We start from the raw sequence: 24,724 nt of genomic DNA, 5'->3' as shown, positions 1-24,724 counted from the left end.
AAAGCAACTAAAATATGTATCGATTTCAAGTCCCTCATTCTATGTATGTTTATATAGGTATAGGTATAGAATCACTATTGGGGGTATATGATTCATAAAAAACGAATTATTTTTCAAATGTCATTTATAATCCCAGTCGCTTTTAAAATCTTAATCAATGTATGTAAGCAAAGAGAAAATTGCTCATAGATTTGCAACCTTTTTTAGCCGTTCGCTGTAGGAATTCGTCAAATGAATGATTATCTCTTAAATTGTGGAACCAATGCAACATCGGGTCTTTTTGAAGAATGCAATTGCTGTCCCTATAGCAATTCCATCGTGTCTGCTAAGGTTAATTGCCCTTTTATACGAAATGGGAAAATAAAAATTTATAAAAGTTAAGTAGACTTCCATTTCTTTTACTTCACACAATATAATATCGTCGTTGGCGACATCTAGTGCTCAGAAGCTGTGTAAGGACCTCTTATGGGCAGCACTTTTGAGCGGCAACATGCTGTTCCTTTTCAAAATCCAATTGGAAATTCAATAATTTGGCCCGAAAAAAGGGATACGTTTAAGTTGATGACCCCATCCATTTCTTCCCGACTTGCTCTGGCCACGGCTTCCTTAAAACAGCGGCCCTCGGACAATATAATAATTTTATCATGAATGCTCAGTGCAACGCCCACTAGCGACACGCCCCTTGTGCCCAAAGCCCAGAGCTAAATAAAAAAAAAGGAGTGCGGCTGCTCCTCCAATCTTTGAGAGGGGGAACCCAGCTCGAACGTGCTGTCATCGATTGCCAAGGGGCATCGGAGGTCGGCGCAAGAAGAGAAGTTAGCGGAGCCAACAGAGCCAGTGCGGAGCCCGAGAATCGAAGCTCCGTCAGGTGATAGGGCCGCAACAGTTTGAGCACAAGAGTCAGAGCCGAAGCCCGAGCCCCGAGCCCCCGATCTCCCGACTACATGCCCTAATGTGATTACAGACTTTAAGTTTATAAACATCGAATGGAGCTGGGGCTGCTTTGGTTTGCTCCTGGTGCAGGCATTCGCGGCCCTCCTGTTGCGTTGCAATTACGGCGCGTGCAGGCGACGCTTGTCCACTCTTATGCCCTTCATCCTGCTCCGTTCTCGTCCAGCGTCCACCTGGGGGAGTTACTCCTCTGCAACTCCCCTTTGCTGATCGCCGCTCGCCGCTCGCATCTCTCTACCCACTGCTGCGGCACATGATGAATTCTTATTAGCTGTCGTTGGCCGCGGCAACTTCAACCGCTCGGCTTCCTCATAACTTGTGCTCTATTTCTCAGCTCTCTGCTCTGCATGCCTTTGGTGGGATCAAAATCTGGATCTCCCTTGAGCTGTCTGCGGTCCGTTGTCAGTTTCTGCTGCCGCGCTGTCTGCCTTGTCGATGCCCAGCCACGTATCAGTTGGCTGGGATCAGGCAGGGTTTCGTGTTCCTTCACCTGGCCAAGGGCACGCGCAAATCCCTAATGGAATTCGCCCCAAAATGGGCATGTGAGAAGCGAGGCCAGATTTTCTTCTCTGCCATCGAGAAAGCCCAGACCATTCGTTACAGACGATAATTAACACTACCTAAAACACTGTTTAAGGTATAGATAGATACATTATATTTTAAACAATTAGTTCATTAATAATCGCAAGCCATTACAATCACTCGTTGAGGTGGACACCTTCGCCATTCACTTGAATAGTGATTTGGTCACTGTGGCCGCTTCCATCGGCGTCTCTCGCCCGGTGAGCCTGCTGGGGGGCAGGAGCATGCCTGACCAGGGAGCGCAAGGAGATCTCGTCGCTCTCTCGTCTTATAAACCGACGCCGCGTCCTGGCAAAGTCGAAGGTCTCACGCTGCCTCTGCCGGGATTGGGCGTAGGAGGCGTCCGTCAGCTGCTGCAGGGTCTGCGAGGAGCTGGTGCGCCGCATCTGGGGGACATCCACCACCGTCTGGTGCTGAGACTGCCCTTGGACAGCAGACCCTTGGACAGAGGGCTGGCGCTGGCGGCCACCAAAGCATCCCGTTGAGTACCGCCCATCTGCAGAACGAGAGCGCCGGTGACGGGCGGACTCCCGCGCGCTAAGAAGTTGCTGGAAGAAGAATTAAGTCACGGAAAACAAATTTTAACCTTGTTTTAATAGAGCATAGCCTACCTGCTGCATCTCTTCCTTGCGCAGACGTCGCAGACCCTGCTGTTCCTCCAGTTTGTTGCTCATCAGGCACATCCAGTCGCGGGCTTGCCTCAGCGACAAGGAGCTCTGAGATCGCTCGGGCAATCGGCTGGGGAAGAGCACTTCACGAGCTCCTACCACACTGCCGGTATCCATGACAAATACTCGAGGAAAGTCGATTACAAGATCACGACTCCGAATGAGATCCGCTAGAGCTCTGGGCCGAACTGGAGCTTGTCCGGACACGGGCTCAAGGGCAGAGGCGCCTTCTGCATCCACAATTGCCACCCGCTCTGGCGGGTCTGGCTGGTATTCCAGGATACTCTCCTCACTGCCTAGAAACTACAATAAGAAGTGTCCTTCTATTTCTAGTTTGTCAACAGGTAAAAGGTGATACGATCACAAGCGACTTTAAAAGACAAGGAAGCGGCGACTCTAAGAGATAAAGAAGAGGCGACTCTTAAGCGTTTTCAATTTACAGAATTCAATGTTTATTTTTGGTTGCTTCTTATAAATGTTTGAGTCCACAATTCATTAAAGGGGCTTAGCAAAGATAACCTGTGTATTTTACTGTTGTTCTAACTGATCATCATGGTCTTGTTATACGGTTTATGATAAACTACGTAAACGAAACATACAAAATAAATTGCGGAAAATAACCAAAAACAATAGGTATTAATACAAATAAACACAGAAAACATTATGTGACTACAACTAAATTCAAACAGAATTCTCTCTCTCGCTTTATTTCATTTGAACAACTAAAAGCAAATACTTTGGCACCTTTGATAAAACTTTGATAAAAACTAAGGCATAAAGTGCGCTGAGTGTGCTATTGGTTTACATTCTATTTATGTTATGTGTGTGTAATCGGCAGAGTTTCTGAGCTTTGACTAGCAAAAAAGTCGCGGATTTTGCTAAAACTTATTGAATTCAACATTATATCTCTGCTACAGCTATATGATATAGTCATTTATAATTATTGGTATTGTTGTAGTATTTTAGGTAGGCATAGTTATTGTAGTACTAGCAAGGTTTTTCTCTCATCAACGATTATCGACAATCCGTACTCTTATATAGACCTTAAACATTAACCTTAAATCCTAAGCGATTCAAGTTAATTCAAAATTCCGTTTTCAAGTTAAACTTCTAGCGGTTGCTTAATTACATATAAATGTGCGTGGGGTCTTGTAAAACTAAAATTAAAGTCTTCATATCAGCACTGTTAAGTACACAGTTGTAAAGTTTCTGAGTTTATATACAAATGAGTGAATATACCATGTTCTAAAAACCCTTTACGTTACTCTCGATCGATCAACACTTGTTCTTTATCTATTTTGGAGCACATTGTGTGAAACTGTTGTCCCTTATGATCAGCCATTAAGGCCAGGATCAAACCAGCCATTGCTTTCTCAGTCAAGTCAATCCACGTTATACTGGGAAATTGAATCTACGAACGTAAGCATTACCTAAATTCACACAGAGTATCTCTCCCAGTTAAGAACACAATTCAAATAATATTCATTCATCGGTCATGGGGAACCTCAACTGGCTTCGATGCAGGGCCTTGCCGAAGCAAGGTGAACATTAGTCTGGTTGCTAGATTCTCGAATCTAGTTGGGGGCTATAACCTACTATACTGCTCCGTTTCGAATACAGCTGTTAGAATGTCGTATCTTAGACTTAGACGTACTTGGGTGGCTTGAGATATTCTAAACATCAGTCACCTGATGGCTGGCAGTACAAATAATAGCATGCGGCATTGTGGCGGGAGCGGAGTTGCGTCGGCCCCGCTCCACCGCAGCCTGCTGCTGGTTATGCTGATGCTGATACGGAAGCGGCTGTAGCTGCTGCTGGTTACTACTGCTAGGACTACGACTACGCGGGAGGTAATGACTAGGAGCAAGGCTACTGATGGTGCTGGCCTGCAGTTGCTGAAGGGGCTGTGGCCCCTGGCCCTGCGGCAAGGCCACTACAATGACTGGCACCACCTCCTCGATGGAGGGTTGTTGTTGCTGCGCAACAGCCACGGCGGCAATGGGGGATGTGTGCTGCGGGCTGGGCGTCTGATAGATTTGGTCACCCACCACATATCCATAGAACTTTAGCACGTCGAGCTTGCACATAGGACAAGTTCGGTGCTCGATCAGCCACGGATCGATGCAGTTTTTGTGGAACTCGTGCCTGAAAGGATGTTTTTGGTTAATGTAGCTCTACTAAGAGATATATAGCTAGTCCCTACTTGCAAGGTAATATTCGAATGGTGTCTGTCGGCTTGTAGGCTTCAATACATATAGCACAGCAGTCGCTATCCAAGTCCTTCTCGTCACTGATCTTTCCCGTCTTCGTTGGTATCTTCATGATGGCCTTTTTGGTGACAGAGCATAAATTGCGCTGCGAATTGAAAGGAGGTCATAATATATTTTCAAGAAAAGTTAGTCAGCTCCCTTACCGACTGTTGGTCCTTCGCCTGCATATAGCGGAACCGCTGGATATAGTAGAAAATTAGCCAGACCAGCGAGATAATCATCAGCACAATAAAGGATATGGACACGAAAAGCACTGATGTTCTAAAAACATAAGGATATAATGTTATAAGTTAAATTTGTCTCAAAAGTCCTTAAAGCAGAAAACTTGAAGAGATTTTACTCTGAAAGTTTAGAAGATTTTTAATTTTTTAAACAAAATGGGAGTTTTTCAAATCCCTTTCCTAAAATAAATAAGGTCATAAAAAGCAAACCCAAAAGATATATAATTTCAAAACTTAATATACAGATTATTTACCCTTTAAATACTAACACAAAAAAGCTATCCGAAATTAAATTGATGCATTTTTGACTGTGACTTATAAAAAAAGCATATAAATGCACATACAATTCTTGTATTTATTTATTTTATTTTTTTTTTATTCCCATTATTTTTTACATATTTTACAAATTTACTCTGCTTTAATTGAACTGCTTGGAAACTCTACAAATTTTTCAATATTTTCCCCTTTGTTCCCGACGACCGTGTGCACTGCCATACCGACTACCAATGTACTGCTATACCGACACGTATTCAAGTACAACGTTTGGCCGCAGTGTCGCCGCCAGGGGACGTAGCTCAGTGGTAGAGCGCTCGCTTCGCATGTGAGAAGTCCCGGGTTCAAACCCCGGCGTCTCCATCTGAGCAAGGATTTACTTTTTTAACTAAAAAAAGTTATACTCGAATTTAAATTATAAAATTTATAGTTATTATTTTTAAGCAGTTTCAAAACTTTTGCTTGTCTGACTTTAATTATTATATAATATATATTAAAGTATATAATATATATGTTTAATAATTCAAAACCCATAGTAAAGGGCATACAAGATTCGGTGAAAAAATATTTTACTACAGATAAAACTTCCACTTCCCTTTACATAAAAATTTGGCACTGGATTCGAACAAGGGGACGTAGCTCAGTGGTAGAGCGCTCGCTTCGCATGTGAGAAGTCCCGGGTTCAAACCCCGGCGTCTCCAGTGCGCAAGAATATTCCTTTTTTTTTTTTTTTTTTCTTTTTCATAATTAAACATAATATTATTATTATTATTATTATTAAACAAATATTTTCCCAAATATAATAATAATTAGATTTTGTTTTATAAATGCAAGTGTTATTTAAAAAACTCTGTTTGACAGCACTATTTTTGATAGGAATATTATGTGTGATTATTCGCTAGACCAAAATAATTGTAGAATAATTTGAATCAGGATAATTTAAATTTGCAATTGATGATTATGCCAAATTATCATACATATTGAACAATTACGTTAAACCCACGGGAGTCTATGGGGACGTAGCTCAGTGGTAGAGCGCTCGCTTCGCATGTGAGAAGTCCCGGGTTCAAACCCCGGCGTCTCCATGTCCACAATAGGGAATAATCGAATTTTTGCCTTTTGTTATCTAAAAAGAAAATATTCTTTACTTTCCTAACAAGATAGCCATATCTAACTGATAAGCAAGAATGCTCTACGCAACCCCCAGGCTCATCAAAAATAAAAATAAAAACAAAATACATAAATTCCATGAAATACATGCATACCAATGGATGAGGGATAATATAATCTTAATTATTTGTATTTTGATAACTCACCGATTTAAACTGCTGACGGTACGAACGCCCCGCCTGCCCTCGATGATGGACATTGTCACGTTATAGCCCTGATCGAGCGTCATGGCCAAATCCTGTCCAATATTCTGATAAGTTATGACCGCAGCTATGTTTCCTGCAGAAGTGGTAATTCACTTAATTAGTAGCCCCAGCTAAACCAGCAGGACAATGACTAAACTTACTTGTCTTGCCCTTGATCTGCATCTTCTCTAGCTGCATCACCTGCTTGTCATTGTAGATAATGACTCCGGCGGCGTTCTGTTGGTAGACATGCTTGACCTTTTCCTCGAAGGTGCAGCGTCCACGCCGAACCAAGGCAATCCAGGTCACGCCCTTTTCGGGTGTGGGGGCTCCCATAGTGCCCCTGATGTAGGGCGTGCAGGCAAAATCGTCGTTGACATTGTCCGTGGCGCTGATGTGCACCAAACGCCCGGTGATGTTTAGCACCTTACCCTCGCCGTAGCGAGCCTGCTCCTGCGGAAAGTCCATGCTGCACAAGATGTTGCTGTGGTCCACATATGACCAGTTGAGAAAGGCATAGTTGTAGACGTCCACTGCAATACGGTCCTCGATGCCGGCGAAGCTGAGGGTGCCATTCCCCGGCCTAAAATAGCGCTCCAAGTCCTGGTTGGCGATGGACATAGCAGCCACAAGAGTGGTGGTTGTGGTGGTGGACGTGAGGTGCGGAAGACCGCCGGACAGCAGCACCAGGCAGGCCATCAAAAGCATTTCCCGTAGATACATGACGCGGGCGTGGATGGGGTTATTTCCGACTAATCGCAATCCCTCTTTGTCGTGACTGAGCGAGTGTGTTTTTGCACCTGAAACCAATGGGTAATGTGAGTGTTAGCCAAATTATTGGAGGGTTGCAACTATCGCCGCACCGATAAACTTCGGTTCCTATATTCACAAGCCAGTCCGGTAGTCATTTATGAGAGTTTATTTCAATACTTTTATGATGGGGCTGTCTAATCCGATAAGCACCGTATCGCTACTGCGCACCAGCTCTGATAATACACAGCGACAATTATAGTTCCCGCTTACCCTTAGTATGGAATGATAAGAATGATAAAATATGTTTTCCATATTTAAACTCGTAGTAAATGACATATCCAGGGCCAGAAATGGCACACATATTGCGGTTCTTGAGCTCTCCGAGGTCCGCAAAACCGAACATAAGGCCAGGATGGAGCGTGGGCGAGCGACTGACATTGAAAAGTGGTTCGTTCGTTGGGACATGAAACGCGAATCTGGTTCAGACAGCAAATGACTCTACCTCCACGTCCAAGTCGGAATACAAAGGGGACAATTTGCATATGGATATTCTTTCACTGAAGCCCAGACATGGCCCAAGACACCTACTCAGATTTCACTTTTGGCTCTTCAAGGTACTGTCGTAAATAACATTTTATGCACATTCTGTTTATCATCCATAACTAGAGGAAAGATTAAAAAAGTGCATGTCTGCATGAGCCACTGTAAACAAGAGTGTATACGCGAAACGTGGGTGTGCCGTTGGGGATTCATCCCGTAACTACTTTGATACGGAGCCAATATGTGAGGGACAGACGAGGGAATTGTCCACTAATCGGAACAGCTTAATCATTTGATTGCAGTTTGCTATTGAAATTCCTGGTGCTGACCTTGATGCAAGAATCCAGCGAAGTTAACATCATTATTTAAATTTTTATTTCTTATTTTATTTGTCCGTTGTTCGCGCTTAGGTGTTTTTGTTTACTTTTGAATGGACAATCAATTCGGTGGCGCATGTTGCGGCTATTGCACTTCTGTTTATTTTTAAAATTCCGCTTTTATTATTTTGGCCAATTGCCAGCGTCCAACGAAAAGCCTTTGCATACAAATAAATAAGCCAGAACAGTTCACAATGGAATATATACATACACCCACACACACTTGAGGCGTTTATACTTTTTTTTGTGGGACTCTAGCCATTTCTAATAAATTTCTTTGTTTACTCTCACTCAAGCAGATCCACAGGTGGTGGCTGTAGCTCTTCTGAGTGTATATTTTATATATTTTTATATTGTTCGTAGCTATTACGAGTGCGAATTTCACAAAGAAGAGCACACAAAATAGACGCAGCACATAACATAGAAGACAAAAAACTATAAATATAAATAAAGATAGAGCTAAAAAAATAGGCAGACACGACGAGATTTGCATTTTTATTTGTTTCCTTTGCGAAACGTGATCCGCTTAAACGTGTCTCGAGTGATAATCGCATAGTTATATTTTATTTATGTTTATTAGTAGCGGCTGACCAGAGGGTATGGCTTGAGGTAATTGTGTCTAGAAAATACGAAATATTTCTAACAGAGAACGAGGAAATGCAAAGGTAATTAGTTGACTATAATTGTGTATGAATTTACCAGGGTATTGCTTATAAAATGCTTCTAAAAATAGGAATATTTAACAACGTCTGCATATGTATTTAGTAATTTGTCTAATCACAAAGTTTATTTATTATGATAAAAAATAGGACGGAAGCGGAATTGAGAAATCTCCATAATATTTCAATACGATTAGATCGGTATTTAAGTTCCTTGAATGCCAATTTAAGTTTGGAACTTTTCTTGTTTTGCGACAATGTGTTTGCTTTGGTATAACTAATTTATTTCTTTCAAATAAATCAAACATAATTCTTACGGTATTATGAATGATTTGATTAATGGATTATTGAGAGATTTGCTAGACTAGGCAGACCTACCTATTGTTATTGTTTTAAAGCAACAACAACGGAAGTTTTTCCACATTAGCGCATCTATCCAAATGTAAACAACATTTGATTTAACGTGTCAGTGACTTTGATGCATTTCAATGCACTCTGATGGGTCTGGAGCATTTCGCTAAACTTCAAACCGACTGTACGGTTTACTCTGAATGTGGAATACTTATTACAATGGAAACTCACAACAGGTGCGTGTAATTGTTAGGACAACTGTAATGGCACGGCGATATGAAACTCGTACCGCAACGATTATGGGTTTAATTTATTCAGCCCGATATTGTAGCTGTATTTATTGTTGGGCATACACAATGACTATTACAAAAAAACAGCAATGATTGCAATTATTGTTGCAAGTGAACAAGAGATGGAGGAGGCATCATGCAAACGCCAAAGAAAAATGGAATGGAACAGCAATTAGCATGTTGAAAGCAGACCGAATTATCCAGAGTTTAATTAAATTTGCGTCATTTAACGTCGCAATTGGAGCAGACCCGCCGCTCAGACTAAACCATATAGAAACTTTCATAGAATTATTCTGGAGAGCTCGATCCATGATCTTGTACTTATTACTTTCAATATGAAACTGTTCTAGTAGTGAAATTCTCAATTTATCCCAGGCAACGTCTATATATACAAAACCAGCAATTGCCTTATCACGGCTGCACGGAAAACAGTTTCCCCGATCTGCTACAGAATAGCGACAGGCAAAATGAGCAAGGTGGTGGGAGGCTGTATATGTTCGCTCTCTAATATGTTTCAAGAAGGAAATGATGCAGCCTGTCGGAGTCCGAAGCACACGACACTCCACTTCACCCGCATCTGTGTCTCTGAACAACAAGGGCACCCTGTACTCGGTGACGTTGCTGGCGGTGGCTGCTGCCTCGCTTGTTTGCAGATTGCAACATCTGTGCAAGCGAGAGCCATTTAAAACATACGCCAGCACATGTTGCCACAAACATTCTGATATTCTTTTTTGAACACGAAGGTATGTGTGTATAAATAGTGGTATGCCTGTGTGTGCGGAGCCTCCCACACAACGACGAGGGTCTTAGTCCTCCTCTTTATATGCTTCTAAAAATATTACTCGCCACACATTTTTGACTCCTCGGCGGGATGCTTGAACTTCAATTTGTCGTTCCTCGAGCTCCCGCACATAAATAATTTACCACACTGTCTACCTAATTGCTCGAATATTTGTCACTTTGCGTTTAAGTTCTTTCCAGAGCGTTTTTAGAATTTATTTAAGAAAATGTTTTATTGAGCAAGGCGCAAAATATATTCCTTCGAAGTCTGGGGCAAAAATATAAAAATAAAATAATTATTTAAACGTAATAATACTATAAGGGAAGAGCTCTCGACCAAGAACGCAACTTCTTAAATTGCTTATTTAATTTTGACCCAAGATGAAGTGCCCAAGGCCCAAGGAAAGCAAATAAAGTAAAAGTTCAAATGGAGCTGTTGAGAGTTCATCTTGAGTTGCCCGAACTTCTTGACTCTTCGAGCCTGTGTGCGACTGATGACCACAATTCATTTTCAGAGAAGTTCAAAGCAACGTCATCGATAGAATTGCCTCACATTCTCCGGGTCGGGTGGCTGCGCCCCTACCCAGGCAGCTTCTAATTACTTGCCAGCTGTTAAGAGAATTTAGCCATTAAAGAAGCCCCCGTTCTCTCAATTTCCTCACTTTTGCTTTCAATTGTTTCTGCTCAGAGGGAACGGGAGGCTCTTGTCTCTTGGCCGTCTGCCCAATTGGCAGTACTCATTTCCACTTGGCAAGTGCATTTTAATGTCACTCTCGCTGCAAATTATCTTGCTGCCATTCATCAGGGCTACACAATCCAACTACCAATCTGCTATTTCCATGTCATCATCGCTTTCGCAAGCCGTAAATGGTCCAAAATGGATTTTGTTCCAAGTGCTAGCGCAAGGGAACTTCAGAGGCATCGCATGGCTCATGCTCTGCTCCGCTACTCAGGGAAAGGACGCCAGAAAAGTAGCACGGGTTAATGAGCCAGATTTCTAAGGCCTTGGCCAACTCATTCGTCTTGGGCATGAATACGTTTCTGTTACATTTTAACTCTTATTGGCATTCTGTGTAGCTTGGGACTGAAGCCAAAAATTACTCTTTAGAATTGTTTAGAATTGCCATAAAACTGCTGCACAGTGGCTGCCAGTCCAGGGACGGGGGAAGGGGAAGCCTTCTTCGGAAGGCATGCTTCTAATAAAATAATGCATTTGGCTGGCTGGCCGCCTGGCTGCTCGAGTGCAGGTATCAATACAGACACGACCATAAAAATATTAACACCCGCTACTTGGGGGCCACGAGGCTCCCCAGAGTCACGTTTCTGGGCGCTGGAATGGGTGGAAAGGTACAAATAAAGCTGCAATGCACTATCGAGTTGTTATTTCTTTTGTGTTGTGTTTGTCGGGAAGGCAGAGAACATGTGTAAGCCAGCGCCGGCAACGACGTCATAAATCTTTACACACCTTCGCCGTACTGTCCACCCACGGCCTACCAACCTCGTGTCCCCTTGGCCACATGCACCCCTTTCGCTTGGTGCCGGACGGAAGCAGACTTGGGTCGGCATTTTTCTAGCCCCTTTTAGCTCCTTCCTGTTGGCCCCAGTCTACCATTCATTAGCCACTTGAACGTCAGCAGTGTTAAAACGTGATTTCCGCTATTTGCTGCTGGCACTGGCTTTGTACAACTATAATTGTTTAGACCGATATCGGTTTGTTTGGTGTTTAATTTGGCCCAGAAGAGCACTACTTGGGCGAGATTTCTCAGTGACTGAGATGTGTTCTGTTTAAATTTGTACTAAAAGTATCTATATTTATTATACCCTTGCAGGGTATTATAATTTCAGTCAGAAGTTTGCAACGCATTGAAGGAGGCACCTCCGACTATATAAAGTATATATATTCTTGATCACGATCAACAGCCGAGTCGATCTAGCCATGTCCGTCTGTCCGTCTGTCCTTCTGTCCGTCTGTCCGTCTGTCCGTCTGTCCGTCTGTCCGTTTCTACGCAAACTAGTCTCTCAGTTTTGAAGCTATCTCAATGAAACTTTGTAGTTAGTCTTTTATATACTCTCACTCGTATATATGTCGGAACGGGCCGGATCGGACGACTATATCATATAGCTGCAATAGGAATGATCGGAAAATTTTTACAAAAAAAATTATAGCATTTTCAGTTTTCAACAGAATTTGATCAAATTTGATATATAGCCATTTTATTATACTCTACAATTTTGTGTAAAATTTTATGAAAATCGGACTACTATATAATTGCCAGAGAAACGGTTGTTAAATGTAGAGGATCAGTAAGTATCTGTCAACAGTAAGTTCCTATGAACAGTAAGTAACTATGATCCGTAAATATCAATGAACATTAAGTAACAATGTTTAGTTAGAATCTATAACCAGTAAATATGTATGATCAGTTACTAACTTTGAACGCTAATAAACATATATATATTTATATTGTATTAATTCCTAGTGATCAAATTTTTGTTATGATGAACTGAAATTATGTAAATGTCCGTCGTTGTTTTTGTTGTTACTTACACTCTCTCTGCAGGCTTGGTGGAGTACCAGAAACAAGGCAACGGTGTTGGCAAACTTTCATTTAACACAGATTTTATAATAGTCAAAGGTTGAATTTAAACTCAAATTTAATTAAAATTAAACTGAACAAGAAGAAGAACAAAAATAATTGTGTTTGCTACGGTGCTTAAGTACAGCGGTTGAGAATCGCAGAGGAGGGCACTTTTTTGAGAGAGAGTGAATGCGAGGAAAGTATTATTTTTAAGAGAGAGAGTAAAAGAGAGGCAGACACAATATTGTTTTTTGAGAAGCGTAGGGAAGGTCTCATTGTTTATTTTTGAAGAATGAGAATTTGAGTTAGTAAACAAATGTGATAAGTCCTTAAAATTGATCAAAAATATAACATATTAAAACTCAAATTTAATTAAAAACTTTAAACTGAACAAGAAGAAGAACAAAAATAATTGCGTTTGCTACGGTGCTTAAGTACACTGGTTGAGAATCGCAGAGGAGGGCACTTTTTTGAGATTGAGTGAAAGCGAAGAAAGTATTATATTTGAGAGAGAGTAAATGAGAGGCAAACACAATTTAGTTTTTTGAGAAGCGTAGGGAAGGTCTCATTGTCTCATTGGAAACATTAAATGTAAAGGTGAATACAATCAAAGCAGGCATTTCTTTATTGTTTTTTAACACAAATATATATAATTTATATTGTATGGATTCCTAGTCATAGAAGTTCTATCTGCAAGGGTATATAAACTTTGGCGTGCCGAAGTTAGCTTCCTTTCTTGTTTTTATTTATATTTATTTATATTTGATTTGCTAAGGTTATATCGTAAGTGGGGATCACTGCCTGAGACAAAATAAGAATAATATGAGATATTGTTTAGGAAACAAATACATCAAAATTTGTAATTTCTATACTAAGCCCAGATACTTAATCATCATCTTTATCGTTTATATAGTAACATTCATTTAACTGCTTGTAACTCGTATTCTAGGATGCAAACTGACTTCCTTTGTTTACATTTAATAGCAATGTGTGTAAGATCAACAGGTCCCTTTATTTGTATTGTCAGTGCCCTGACTCTGTGTGTGTATATGTATGTGTCTCTTCCATCCTCTATTCGCAGAATTAGCGCCATCTTTTGCCCGTCTCGTGGTTTTTGCGTATTGGAATTCCAATAGAAGCTGAAGATTTATCTCTTATAGAGTGATATCCATTAGTTTGTAACTGCTTGTAACTCTAATTCCTTTGCAAGCTGATTTGATTTGGTTACCTTAAATTAGGAATGTGTGTAAGATCAACAGGTCCCTTTGTTTGTATTGTCTGTGCCGTGTCTCTATGTGTGTATATGTATGTGTCTCCTCCCTCCTGTATTCGCAGAATAAGCGCCATCTTTCGCCTGTCTCGTGGTTTTCCACTTGCCGTTTTTTAACTATCGATAGTGAAAGCTCACCAAGTAGGAAAAGCTGACTCGATATTGTCATTAATCAGTAAATTGACATCTCTAAATTCGGACATTTTGTCCTGATCGTGAAAAAATTATGTGTTCTGTGTTTTTCGATGTAAACTGCATATGTGTTATTAAGTGCGCGAGTTCGTTTGGTGTGTGTTGTTGTTGTTGTTTGCGTGCGGACTGCTGCACAATATTGATTTGTATAGTTCGCCCGGGTATTTAATCATTCTCAGGAGGAAGCCCTAGTTGGTCTGCAAACCAGCCACTCCCCCTCCCCCGCTTCCTAACGTTTTCGTAAATACGTATTGGAATCCAATAAGAGGTGCAGATTTACGTTTTATAGAGTGATATCCATTTATTTGTAACTGCTTGTAACTCTAATTCCTTTGCAAACTGATTTGATCTGTTTACCTTAAATTAGGAATGTGTGTAAGATCAACTGGTCCCTTTGTTTGGATTGTCTGTGCCGTGTCTCTATGTGTGTATATGTATGTATGTGTCTCCTCCCTCCTCTATTCGCTGAATAAGCGCCATCTTTCGCCTGTCTCGTGGTTTTCCACTTGCCGTTTTTTAACTATCGATAGTGAAAGCTCACCAAGTAGGAAAAGCTGACTCGATATTGTCATTAATCAGTAAATTGACATCTCTAAATTCGGACATTTTGTCCTGATCGTGAAAAAATTATGTGTTCTGTGTTTTTCGATGTAAACTGCATATGTGTTTTTAAGTGCGCGAGTTCGTTTGGTGTGTGTTGTTGTTGTTGTTTGCGTGCGGACTGCTGCACAATATTGATTTGTATAGTTCGCCCGGGTATTTAATCATTCTCAGGAGGAAGCCCCAGTTGGTCTGCAAACTAGTCCCTCCCCCTCCCCCCGCGTCCTACCGATTCCGCCAATGTGACATTTATAATATTATTAAATTCCAGACTTGTGTCTACGGTTTCTTTACCTTGCCTCTGTGTGTATGTGTATGTGTGTCCTCACTCCCCCTTGCCAGGAATTGGCAATTGTCTTTGCATTGCCTCTGTGTGGATGTATATGTGTCTCCACCCTCCTCACTCTCCCTTGCCAGGAATTGGTGGGATTTTTTGTCCGTCTCGTGGTTTTGCACTGTACGTTTCGATTAATTCGCATTTTGTTTTGTTTTCCATTTGTAGCTGCTTGTTCCTCTAACTCTGGGATGCAAACTGACTTAACCTACATACATATGTACATACATATGTATAATAAGCAAGGTGGGTAAGATCGACTGGTAATTTTTTTCGCTGTGTGTGCGTATATGTCTCTCCTGTCTCCTCACTCCTCCCTTCACTGACTCTTCCATTCGCAGTTTTCGCGACATTTTGTGTCCGTTTCGTGGTTTTGAACTGTTTTATAATTCGCACTTTGTTTTTGTTCGTTTTTAGCTGTTGATGTTGTTATTGTTCGCCAATCTCTAATTCTGGGATGCAAACTGACGGCTTTACCTACAATTAATAAGCGAGGTGAGTAAGGCCAACTTTTTGGTGGGAACTGATTCGTGCGTGGGGGACAACTTGACTTCGTTGTTCTTTTGCGAGAAGAGAACCGAAGTTCCTCGCATAGTTTTTCCCGAAATGTCTATTAAGCCGACGCGCTGTCTGGGCGGGAAGACCTACTCCCACAATCAATACTAATTTACCTTCTTGGCGCGCTGCTTTCCAGAGGAAGAAACAACAAAGGGAGATAAATATTTTGTTAGGCCAGACTAGAATATTATTATGTACGGATCTACAGATTTTAATGGGCTGTCTTGGGAAAACAGAGACATATATACAGGACCAAGGCGAAAGGGGGAACTGGCGTCGGGGCGCCCACGGATAGTTTCCAGACAACGCTTAACCATTTGCTGCCTTAATTAACTTGGCGCTCTTGCTGGGACTTGGATACGGCGGGATCTGCATGCACGGGACAGCTTTCCGAATTAAAATTATCGCTTTTTGGCTTTATTATGAATTTTTTAAAATTTGATTTTTAGGCAAAATTGGCGTAAATATAGATAAAATATGGTATTATAATTTTAGTTAGAAGCTTATAAAGCAGTGAAGGAATCATTTCCGACCCTATAAATCAAATATATTCTTGATCAGCGCCAACAGCTGAGTCGATCTAGGCATGTCCGGAAAAAATTAATATCTATAAAATTTTTCCAGTTTTTGCAAAAAAAGATAAGATTAAAATTGTCAAAAATTGGCAAAAAATTCAATTTTCTTAAATTTAAAAGTGAGTATGCAGATTTATTAACCTAATAAAAACTAGCATAGGAACGCTTTCCGAATTGAAATCAATGCATTTTTGGCGTAGTTACGGGTTTTCTCTAATTTGATTTTTACAAAAAATTGGCATAAAAATATACAAAATACCTACTCAAAGAATGGGATTATAATTTCAGTCATTTCCATTTACATACATTTTTCTTTGAGAATACAGATTTGTTAACGTGATAAAAACTGGCACGGGACAGCTTTCCGAATTAAAATTAACGCTTTTTTGGCTTTGTTATGAATTTTTTAAAATTTTGTTTTTAGGAAAAATTGGCGTAAATATAGATAAAATATGGTATTATAATTTTAGTCAGAAGCTTATAAAGCAGTGAAGGAATCATTTCCGACCCTATAAATCATATATATTCTTGATCAGCGCCAACAGCTGAGTCGATCTAGGCATGTCCGGAAAAAATTAATATCTTTAAAATTTTTCCAGTTTTTGCAAAAGAAGATAAGATTAAAATTGTCAAAAATTGGCAAAAAATTCAATTTTCTTAAATTTAAAACTGAGTATGCAGATTTATTAACCTAATAAAAACTAGCATAGGAACGCTTTCCGAATTGAAATCAATGCATTTTTGGCGTAGTTACGGGTTTTTTCTAATTTGATTTTTACAAAAAATTGGCATAAAAATATAAAAAATACCTACTCAAAGAATGGGATTATAATTTCAGTCATTTCCATTTACATAAATTTTTCTTTGAGTATGCAGATTTGTTAACGTGATAAAAACTAGCACGGGACAGCTTTCCGAATTAAAACGTTTTTTTGGCTTTGTTATGAATTTTTTAAAATTTGAGTTTTAGGAAAAATTGGCGTAAATATAGATAAAATATGGTATTATAATTTTAGTCAGGAGCTTATAAAGCAGTGAAGGAATCATTTCCGACCCTATAAATCAAATATGTTCTTGATCAGCGCCAACAGCTGAGTCGATCTAGGCATGTCCGGAAAAAATTAATATCTTTAAAATTTTTCCAGTTTTTGCAAAAAAAGATAAGATTAATTATCAAAAATTGGCAAAAAATTCAATTTTCTAAAATTTAAAACTGAGTATGCAGACTTATTAACTTAATAAAAACTAGCATAGGAACGCTTTCCGAATTGTTGGTTACGGGTTTTTTTCCAATTTGATTTTTAGGAAAAATTGGTCTGAAATGACTCCTTCCTTCTGACTAAAACAGTAATACCATTTTTTGATTCGATATTATTTATATTTTTAATGCTAATTTGTTCAACAAATCAAAGTTGAAAAAATCTCATAACTAAGCCCAAAAAGCATTAATTTTAATTCGGAAAGGTGTCTCATGCCCTCAAAGCGAATTGTATACGGCGAAGAGAAGAGTGTCGTGGATTTTTAATTTTCGTGTTTCAAATATATATTTTTCCCCATTCATTTTGTCCTGTATCTCTAGAACTATTTACTATTCGGCTCTTGGGCACTTGTGATTGTTGGCTGATAGTCTAAAGAGCCTTATGAAAGCGTTTAAAAAAAGTAATTATGAACTCGAGGGGACAATTAAAAGCTATTCTCTCCACACACGTTCGATAAACAGGCACCAGCTGTGCAAATGCGGGGACAACTGACTTCGGACCGAGTCACTGGCCTAGGACAGACTGCGTTAGACGAAGCTATTTGGACGACGAACTTGCTAACACTTTTCGCCAGCCACGGCGCTTGGCTCAGTTCCCTTCCCCAGCACGCGTTTCTAATTTGTCTGCCAAAAGTGTTGTCGTCGGGTCGTTTGACAGTGATAACTGCTAAGTATATTCTTTGTCTGCTTTTCAAACTGGACACATATCATGCAGCAGGTTTCAGACACTCGAATTTACTGTTATATTATCTGTATTATTAACGCTATTATTTATACTCGTATATGTTGATAGAAGATGGAAGGCCATAGAAATGTGGTTCATGCGGTTTGTTAACTTGTCGCTCGAGGCGTTTGAACTTTTAACGCTTTCCACGCTTTATTCGCATTCACATTCGCGTTCCCATTTTGTTGTTCTCTGTCTAAAGTTCATTGTTAAATCGCTTTCCCTCTCAGCTTTGTTCTTTGTCCATGTTCGGGCCAGCTTTAGCTCAGTGATTCTACTCTGGTTTGTACTCGGCTTTGTAGCCGAAACCTCGACGGGAATAGTCGAAAACAAAGCCACATTAAAGTCGACTTGCCATGATTTGTGGCGTTAGAGGAAAAGCAATAAATGTATCCAGATGCGGAACTTTACATTTATTTTGACCCTAAGTATTATCCAGTACTCTACTTTCTCCCCATATCGGGTTAATAATTCTCCGCAATTCTCCTTGAGGCTTGCTGCTTTTCACTTTCATTTGACGAAAGCGCGTGGATGGATAAACGGTTATTTAATGAGTGACAGCAATCGGTCGGCAATTATGCCATAAATGTTTGCCAATTAACATCATTTGCACTTCATCGGGCTTGTGGGAGTCTCAAGCTAAAATTTCTCACTTCTTTTTCGCCCCCAGGTAACTCTGTCACTCCAAGACAGGGCCCTTAGCCCGGACTGGTTATTGTTCAAGTTAGGAGACTTCCTGAGTAAACTCTTTTGGAAGCTAAAGTTTGGGTAACGACTGTAAAAAATCGCCCCTAATTGCTGTTATTAGCTTAATTTTGATGTGGAGTAAGCATTTGTTTACTTTGCACATATTTTTTATCGTCGCGACGCCTGTTTAGGCCTAATGAGTCACTGGCATAATTTGTAATTTTTGTATTTCTCTTTCGCGACATGTAGCACTCAGAGTGCCGTTAGGAAAGTCGATGATTAATGCCGAGCAAAGCGCCAGCTGATTTCACTGGATATTTGCGTGATAATTATCCGCAAAAGACTAGATCTAGAGGTCAGGGAACTGTGGGCCAAGTGTTTTGGCAATTGGTATTCAGTACGGCTGTTCTTCCAATTGGCAACTAGAGACAGAGATCTTCTAGGAGAAATCTGGCTTAGCTAGTCGACTTCCACTGTCCCCTACATGATTGTTTGACTGTAAAGGTCTTGTGCCGAAAACTTCTACGCTTATAATAAAACGTGTTTAAAGCTTAGCTCAAAAACTAACCGGTTATGTAATGCACTTTGGTTGAGAAAAAATCTCGGCTCAATGACATTTGCACCCTCTGTCAGGGCTAGCAGCAACGGCCCTTGCCACGATCATAAATCAAATTTCAGGCACAATCAATGCAGACTTCGGCCTAAAGCAACGCGTCGCTTTAAGTGCCATCGAAAGCACACTCTTGAGGGCCAAACAGATCTTAGGGCCGAGAAAAGTTGTGATTGGCGCCAGTCAGATACCAGCTGGGTAAACCTTTTGGAGCAAATTAAGAAATATATTTATTTGGGATTTGTTTACGATGCGATACCAGATGTAAGTGCCTGGGACTGCCCCTGCTGAATCTGAAAAGCAATTAGCAGAAAGTCCCAGGCTGATTCCACTCAATTTCGCGCAGTTATTGAACTAATGCAATAAACAATTTACGTTCGTTAACAGTTTATTAGAATGAACCGGTCGCAACTTGATTTTTTGTTCGTCTCGCTTTGGGACATTTTCACGCTTAAAAACTCGGATGACAACAAAGCTGTATTATTTAATCATTAATAAAGCAGAACGTGACTGCGACGTTGCCCACTTGCTAGTGCCAATTCGCCGACTACTTCAGGTTCCAATAAGGAAGCTGCTTGCTTACCAGTTCTCAGCCGGTCAGATCTCTAGCAGTTCGACGCGTGCCTTGTGCCTTTCACTGGCATTGGGTGGGTGACGACGGAATTCTAGTTAAAAAGTTCCTGTATCAATTAAGTCACTAGGGGTCAGGGATCCTCGAATCGGAAGTCTTTATATTGTATTTTCTTTGGGCAAGCCACTTCCCCTCGCCTTGCTCTCGAGATTTGAATTGTTTTCTGTTGTGCTGTTAAAACCTGACCTTACTACTTGCCTTATAACTTCACCCAAGCATGTGCAGATTAAAGCGCTTTTTTTAGCGATGTGCAAACGCATTACCCTCGCAGGGAAGGGAGCGCAGTGCCCGGCGAGGGACCACATGAAACCAATTACCGGGACATGCAAGCTCTTGCGAGGGACATCGCGATTAATGTAATTAAGAATTCACATACACACGTGTGATTTAATGTGGAATCGCCCCAGGCACCAGGGTGGAAACATTTTCCCACTATGCAGCAGCTGAAGCTGGAGCTCCACGATAACTCAAGCACTTTGTGGCGATTAAAAAGTTGGGCAGATTTCCCAGGACAGTAGGAAAATCGAGGCTGTGGGCAAATAGATAAGGTAGACAAGTGACACAAGCAAGAAGTGGCGGGATGTATGTAAGAATGTAAGAAAGATGGTAAAATGTCCTGACGAACGATAAATATATTGATTGTTCTCTTATGTTGCCGGGCTGAGTAATTACCAGTCGAGGCTGTGCATCTTGTCAGAGCCCAGAGAAAGCAAGAGAGAGGGAAAGTGCTGCCTGCCTTGAATAGCAAACTTCACTGGTCTGCAAAGATCCATTTGAAACTCGGGAACGATTTAATTCTTTACTCTTAATTCCCCAGATGATTGCCACCAGAGTTCAATGCACTTGCAGACCAAGGCGAAGCCTATCCGAGTTGGTCGTGTGGTATGGGTTTTGTGGGGATGATGGGAAAACAACGGGCGATAAACATTGAAAAACTTCGTATACAAACAGAGCGAGATATCAGCGACAAAGGAACGGCGGCCCCAAAATATCGGCATTGGCTAATTGGGAGTACGACGTTAAATTATAGATTAATTTTTACGGCTTCGGTCCATGTCGACGTCGGTGCAAAAAAGACTGAGACAGAGGGAATTTATAAATGTTTGCAGATGGTTTGCCAATCTGCAGGTAACACAATGCGGAAGCATTGTCATTTCACTTTTCCTCGCTGCTCCATGCATATTTACATTGCGACATTTCCCTTCATTTCGCATGCGGCTTTCGCTTTTCCACCGGCGGTATTGCACACAGCAAACAAGTTTGTTTTTGTATCTATGATAAAAGCATCCGCCTCAGATGTTGGTCAAGAACATTATTTTTGAGTGACCCACTTAGACAGGCTTTTGGGGGAGTAGGGGAGCCACAGTGCAAGCCTTTTACTGATACCGAGAAGCACCCAAAGCTTTGGAAAAATGATGGAGGGATTTCGACATCCTTAAGTTCAAGTTATATGCATAATCATTGAGCTTGTTTCAACTCCTATCTAACATAGACGTACCCAATGCAATTGCTGTGTGCTGTTCTTTTCAAATGAGAAACTCGTTTTCCACGTCGCTTTTCATTTGCCTCATTAGTCTGGTTTACGGAGCTATCGGGGAGCTTGCGGGTTGGCTGCTGGTGTAGTGCAGCCAAGTCCGAAGATATACATACAAGCGACACAGTTCGTTGCCAAAAATGCAGCTTTAACAATAGACAGTGACAACAATAACAATAACAGTGAGAGAAGCAACAAACATAAGCCAAATGGAAGCGTGAATTCTGGTTGAAGGCAACTGCACATTGAAAGAGAGCCGAGGAGGTCCTCGCGCCTGCGCGAGCCATCCCTCATTTCTCCCTCAACATCACGTTGTTTTTGTTTTCGTTGACATCCAGAGATTGGAGACTCACAGAAAATCCAGCAGAAATATTTGCTGCCCTCTAGACTTGGTTGCCGATTTCCCTTTTCGCCATATGGCAGTGACTCTCGCAGGACTGCTGAAGGGGGACCATCGTCCGAATGAACTTAACACCGGGAGGAGTAATTGGCAATAGGCATTGACTGCATTTCAGCGAGATCTTCCTTGTCCTCTTTGCTTTCCAATTAGAACCAAGTTCGAGTCGCTCAAGGAGTTTTCCGATTTGCTGGCGGACGGACTCCTTTATGCCCTTATTCGACGAAGTGCGATGAAGGAGCGGCAGCCCCAGCTCTGGGGCCACTGCTCTCGTGCGTTTTTATTGATTTTTCCCAGGTCCTTTTCCCTGCTCACTGCTCGGTTGGTCTACGACTGCTATAATGCCGTAGCTCCGTTGCCGGGAGAACTATTCGTGCTGCTCTAATGGAAAAGGAACCTGTACTTTATGAAGGAACCTATTTTTCAGGGTCTAGCCCTATGTCTTTAACTCGATATAAATTTAATTGGGAGAGATGGGAAGAGGCTCCAAGAGGTCTGTTTACCTGTTGCATAAATTACCAAATAAATCTAATTGATGCAAAACAAATACTCCCTGTCGTATTTGCCGCCACTATTTGCTTTTCTGTTTTTTTTTTTTGATTTTCTACTCCCTGGCTTTGAACTCTCGTGCGAATCCAGAAAGTGCGTTGTCAATGTTATCAGTCTGCGCCAACAAACACAAGTAGTCGCCCTCGGCTTGCCATTTTGTTTCAGATAAACAGAACGAACTCTTGACGAAATAACGATTTCGTAGAAACAGTAATTAACTTACCTGACGACTACACGAGAAAATGTTCAATATTTGTTGAGAAAAACACGGGGATTTTCAGAATTTCAGAACTGTTGTCGCTGGCGGCTGCTGAAGAAATTTATTCAACGCTTGGGATATTCGCGGTTGTTGCTTTTGTTGCCCCCACAGCTGTTTGTGCCCCCCACTCACACACGCACAACATAAATAAACAACGAATACTTTCTTCGTTACGCTGCGATCGAAATATATATTTGTGCTTCTTTATTTCTTAAATTCTGGGCGCATTTTCGTAATAATTTCTGCTGCTCTTTTATCTATTCTTTTCTGTTTGTGTTGGAATATTTGCAGGTATTTATATTTCTCTCGCGAGATACGCCGCTGCCTGTGCAGTTTTCTCTAGATATATTTTCCTCAGTCAAACTGCAGCAGACGCGGGTTTTCAGTTCCGATACTATTATTTATTCACTAAACAAACTGATTAACGAAAGCAATTATTACAGATCCGCAGATACGCGCCGCTCGAGCGCGGTTGCCAGCCGACGACGGAGATATCCAGTACCAACTCGCTGCAGGTACGAGAAAAGACTGATTCCGCCGGACCGAGAATTCAGAGTGAGAGCCGTTCGCCGCGCGTTTCAAACGAGAAAGACAACTAATTTTGGGTAGTCGACCTTTGTACACCCTTGTAGGCAATACATATTGCTGGTTGTAAATAACAATTTATATACTACACATAGACGCTATGCCCGTTTTACCTCATTGCCATATAGCATAGGGCCGCTTTCAATATATATGGCTTCATTTATAAATGGTAAGCAAATAAAATACATATATTATATATTAATATTATTAAAAAAAGTTTTCATTTTTATTGTCGTTTTAGATTTCCGATCGTTCTCCTGCGGCAGCTCCTAACACATGGAAACTGTAGTCTGCAAAAGGACAAATGCATACTTCGAAATGTAAGTACACTCCTTAAAAATGGTTACTAAGTGTTTCATAAGTCTAGTTATGTAGAAGTGGAAATGAAAGAATGCATACATATACTTATTAGATCGAAGCCACTTATTCACTGTGTTGCTAGTTCCTGATTAAAAAAATAGTATTTGCTAGGGTATCACGACGCACGCGTACTAACAGAGAGTATTTCGCCGCAGAGCGCGCTCTGTCACAGCCACCACCAGCTGAGTGCAGTGGAAACAAGAAAACAAAGTCGAGTTCGACTAGTCGGGTAGTATTGATACCCAGTAGTTTAGCATAGAGACAGGCCTCTTTCAACACACCCACATTACACTACACCCACATTAACGTATAAAGTACGAAAGGATTTTCAATGCTAAAACAATTTGAAATTAGAGTTGAGGGTTTCTAAAGACACAAATCCAACATCCCATAGAACCCGCCTCGTAGCGGGTATTAGAATGTCTTCTCGTCTAGGAACACTTCCACTGAGGGCTTAGCCGGGTATTTTTAGAACTCGGCGCCCTGGCACAGAGCAGCAGCGATGTACATGTCACATGCCCGCGCCTATGTCCATGCACTTTCCTCGTCTTGGCCGCCTGATTCGGCAATGTGACCATCTCTGGGTCATTTGGCCACCTAATTGCTCCAGGTTAGACGATGCCGACTTGGATTTGGGTAATGATTTCAGCGACTCTTCACATTTTCCATATATGTGTATATGTGTGCAGTTTCTCTGCTGAACCTTCTCAGGTAGACCCAAGTTGAAATCAAAACAACGCGAAGTCAGCACGTGAAGATAATCTTAGTCATTGGTGATAATGCGTCTCGGTATAATATTGTCAGACAGCGCAGCGTGACGCAATGTGAGGCAAGACTCGCGACTTTTATCAGGCGGATATTTGGGAACTTCTCAATGTGAAATACATTAAAACTGTTTGATATTTAAAATGGGGATGATAAAGTCAAGGCCACATCCCATTCGCATTTTTTT

The 24,724-nt window shown here is 41.1% G+C and overlaps 2 protein-coding genes and 3 non-coding genes across 6 annotated transcripts in view; 4 read left to right on the top strand and 1 right to left on the bottom strand.

The window, feature by feature from the left end:
- Positions 1–1,582: 1,582 nt before the first annotated feature.
- gol (ring finger protein goliath) lies at positions 1,583–23,377 on the bottom strand. 2 transcript variants are annotated; one of them, XM_020947895.2, is made up of 8 exons: positions 22,792–23,377; positions 6,482–7,120; positions 6,282–6,414; positions 4,615–4,732; positions 4,405–4,556; positions 4,250–4,346; positions 2,145–2,504; positions 1,583–2,081 (listed from the first exon to the last, which is right to left on the bottom strand). In XM_020947895.2, the coding sequence occupies exons 2-8, from the start codon at positions 7,041–7,043 to the stop codon at positions 1,650–1,652; spliced, it is 1,854 nt and encodes a 617-aa protein (XP_020803554.2). In that variant the 5' UTR covers positions 7,044–7,120; positions 22,792–23,377; the 3' UTR covers positions 1,583–1,649. The 2 variants fall into 2 exon arrangements, with proteins under 2 accessions (XP_020803554.2, XP_086693817.1); XM_086837691.1 differs by lacking the exon at positions 22,792–23,377 and adding an exon at positions 12,619–14,541.
- On the top strand, positions 5,257–5,328 carry TRNAA-CGC (transfer RNA alanine (anticodon CGC)). Its single transcript has one exon. It is a non-coding gene; the product is annotated as a tRNA-Ala (tRNA).
- Positions 5,595–5,666, top strand: TRNAA-CGC (transfer RNA alanine (anticodon CGC)). The gene has a single exon. It is a non-coding gene; the product is annotated as a tRNA-Ala (tRNA).
- TRNAA-CGC (transfer RNA alanine (anticodon CGC)) lies at positions 5,979–6,050 on the top strand. The gene has a single exon. It is a non-coding gene; the product is annotated as a tRNA-Ala (tRNA).
- The window catches only part of LOC110180240 (uncharacterized), a 94,196-nt gene continuing 84,195 nt past the window's right edge, over positions 14,724–24,724 (top strand). The window contains exons 1-4 of the transcript XR_015272786.1: positions 14,724–14,867; positions 15,463–15,540; positions 23,271–23,382; positions 23,460–23,506. The gene's annotated coding sequence lies outside the window, so the exon portion shown is untranslated. Of the gene's footprint in view, positions 14,868–15,462; positions 15,541–23,270; positions 23,383–23,459 lie in introns of the transcript that reaches the window.

The sequence above is a fragment of the Drosophila serrata genome, unplaced genomic scaffold (genome assembly GCF_035046125.1).
Source record: "Drosophila serrata isolate PLE 108 unplaced genomic scaffold, ASM3504612v1 contig_334, whole genome shotgun sequence".
NCBI lineage: Eukaryota > Metazoa > Arthropoda > Insecta > Diptera > Drosophilidae > Drosophila > Drosophila serrata.
Note: the sequence above shows the minus strand (reverse complement) of the source record. Positions and strands in the feature narration are given on the sequence as shown.

Bases quoted from the DNA above. Each gene is read 5' to 3' on its own strand.
- gol (XM_086837691.1), bottom strand. From the start codon at position 12,679: ATGAAAGTTTGCCAACACCGTTGCCTTGTTTCTGGTACTCCACCAAGC. The intron at 2,505-4,249 runs GTGGGTGACCAA...TTCTTATTGTAG, and splicing joins TAAAGTTCTATGGATATGTG to TTTCTAGGCAGTGAGGAGAG. The intron at 2,082-2,144 runs GTAGGCTATGCT...TTCTTCTTCCAG, and splicing joins GCAAGGAAGAGATGCAGCAG to CAACTTCTTAGCGCGCGGGA.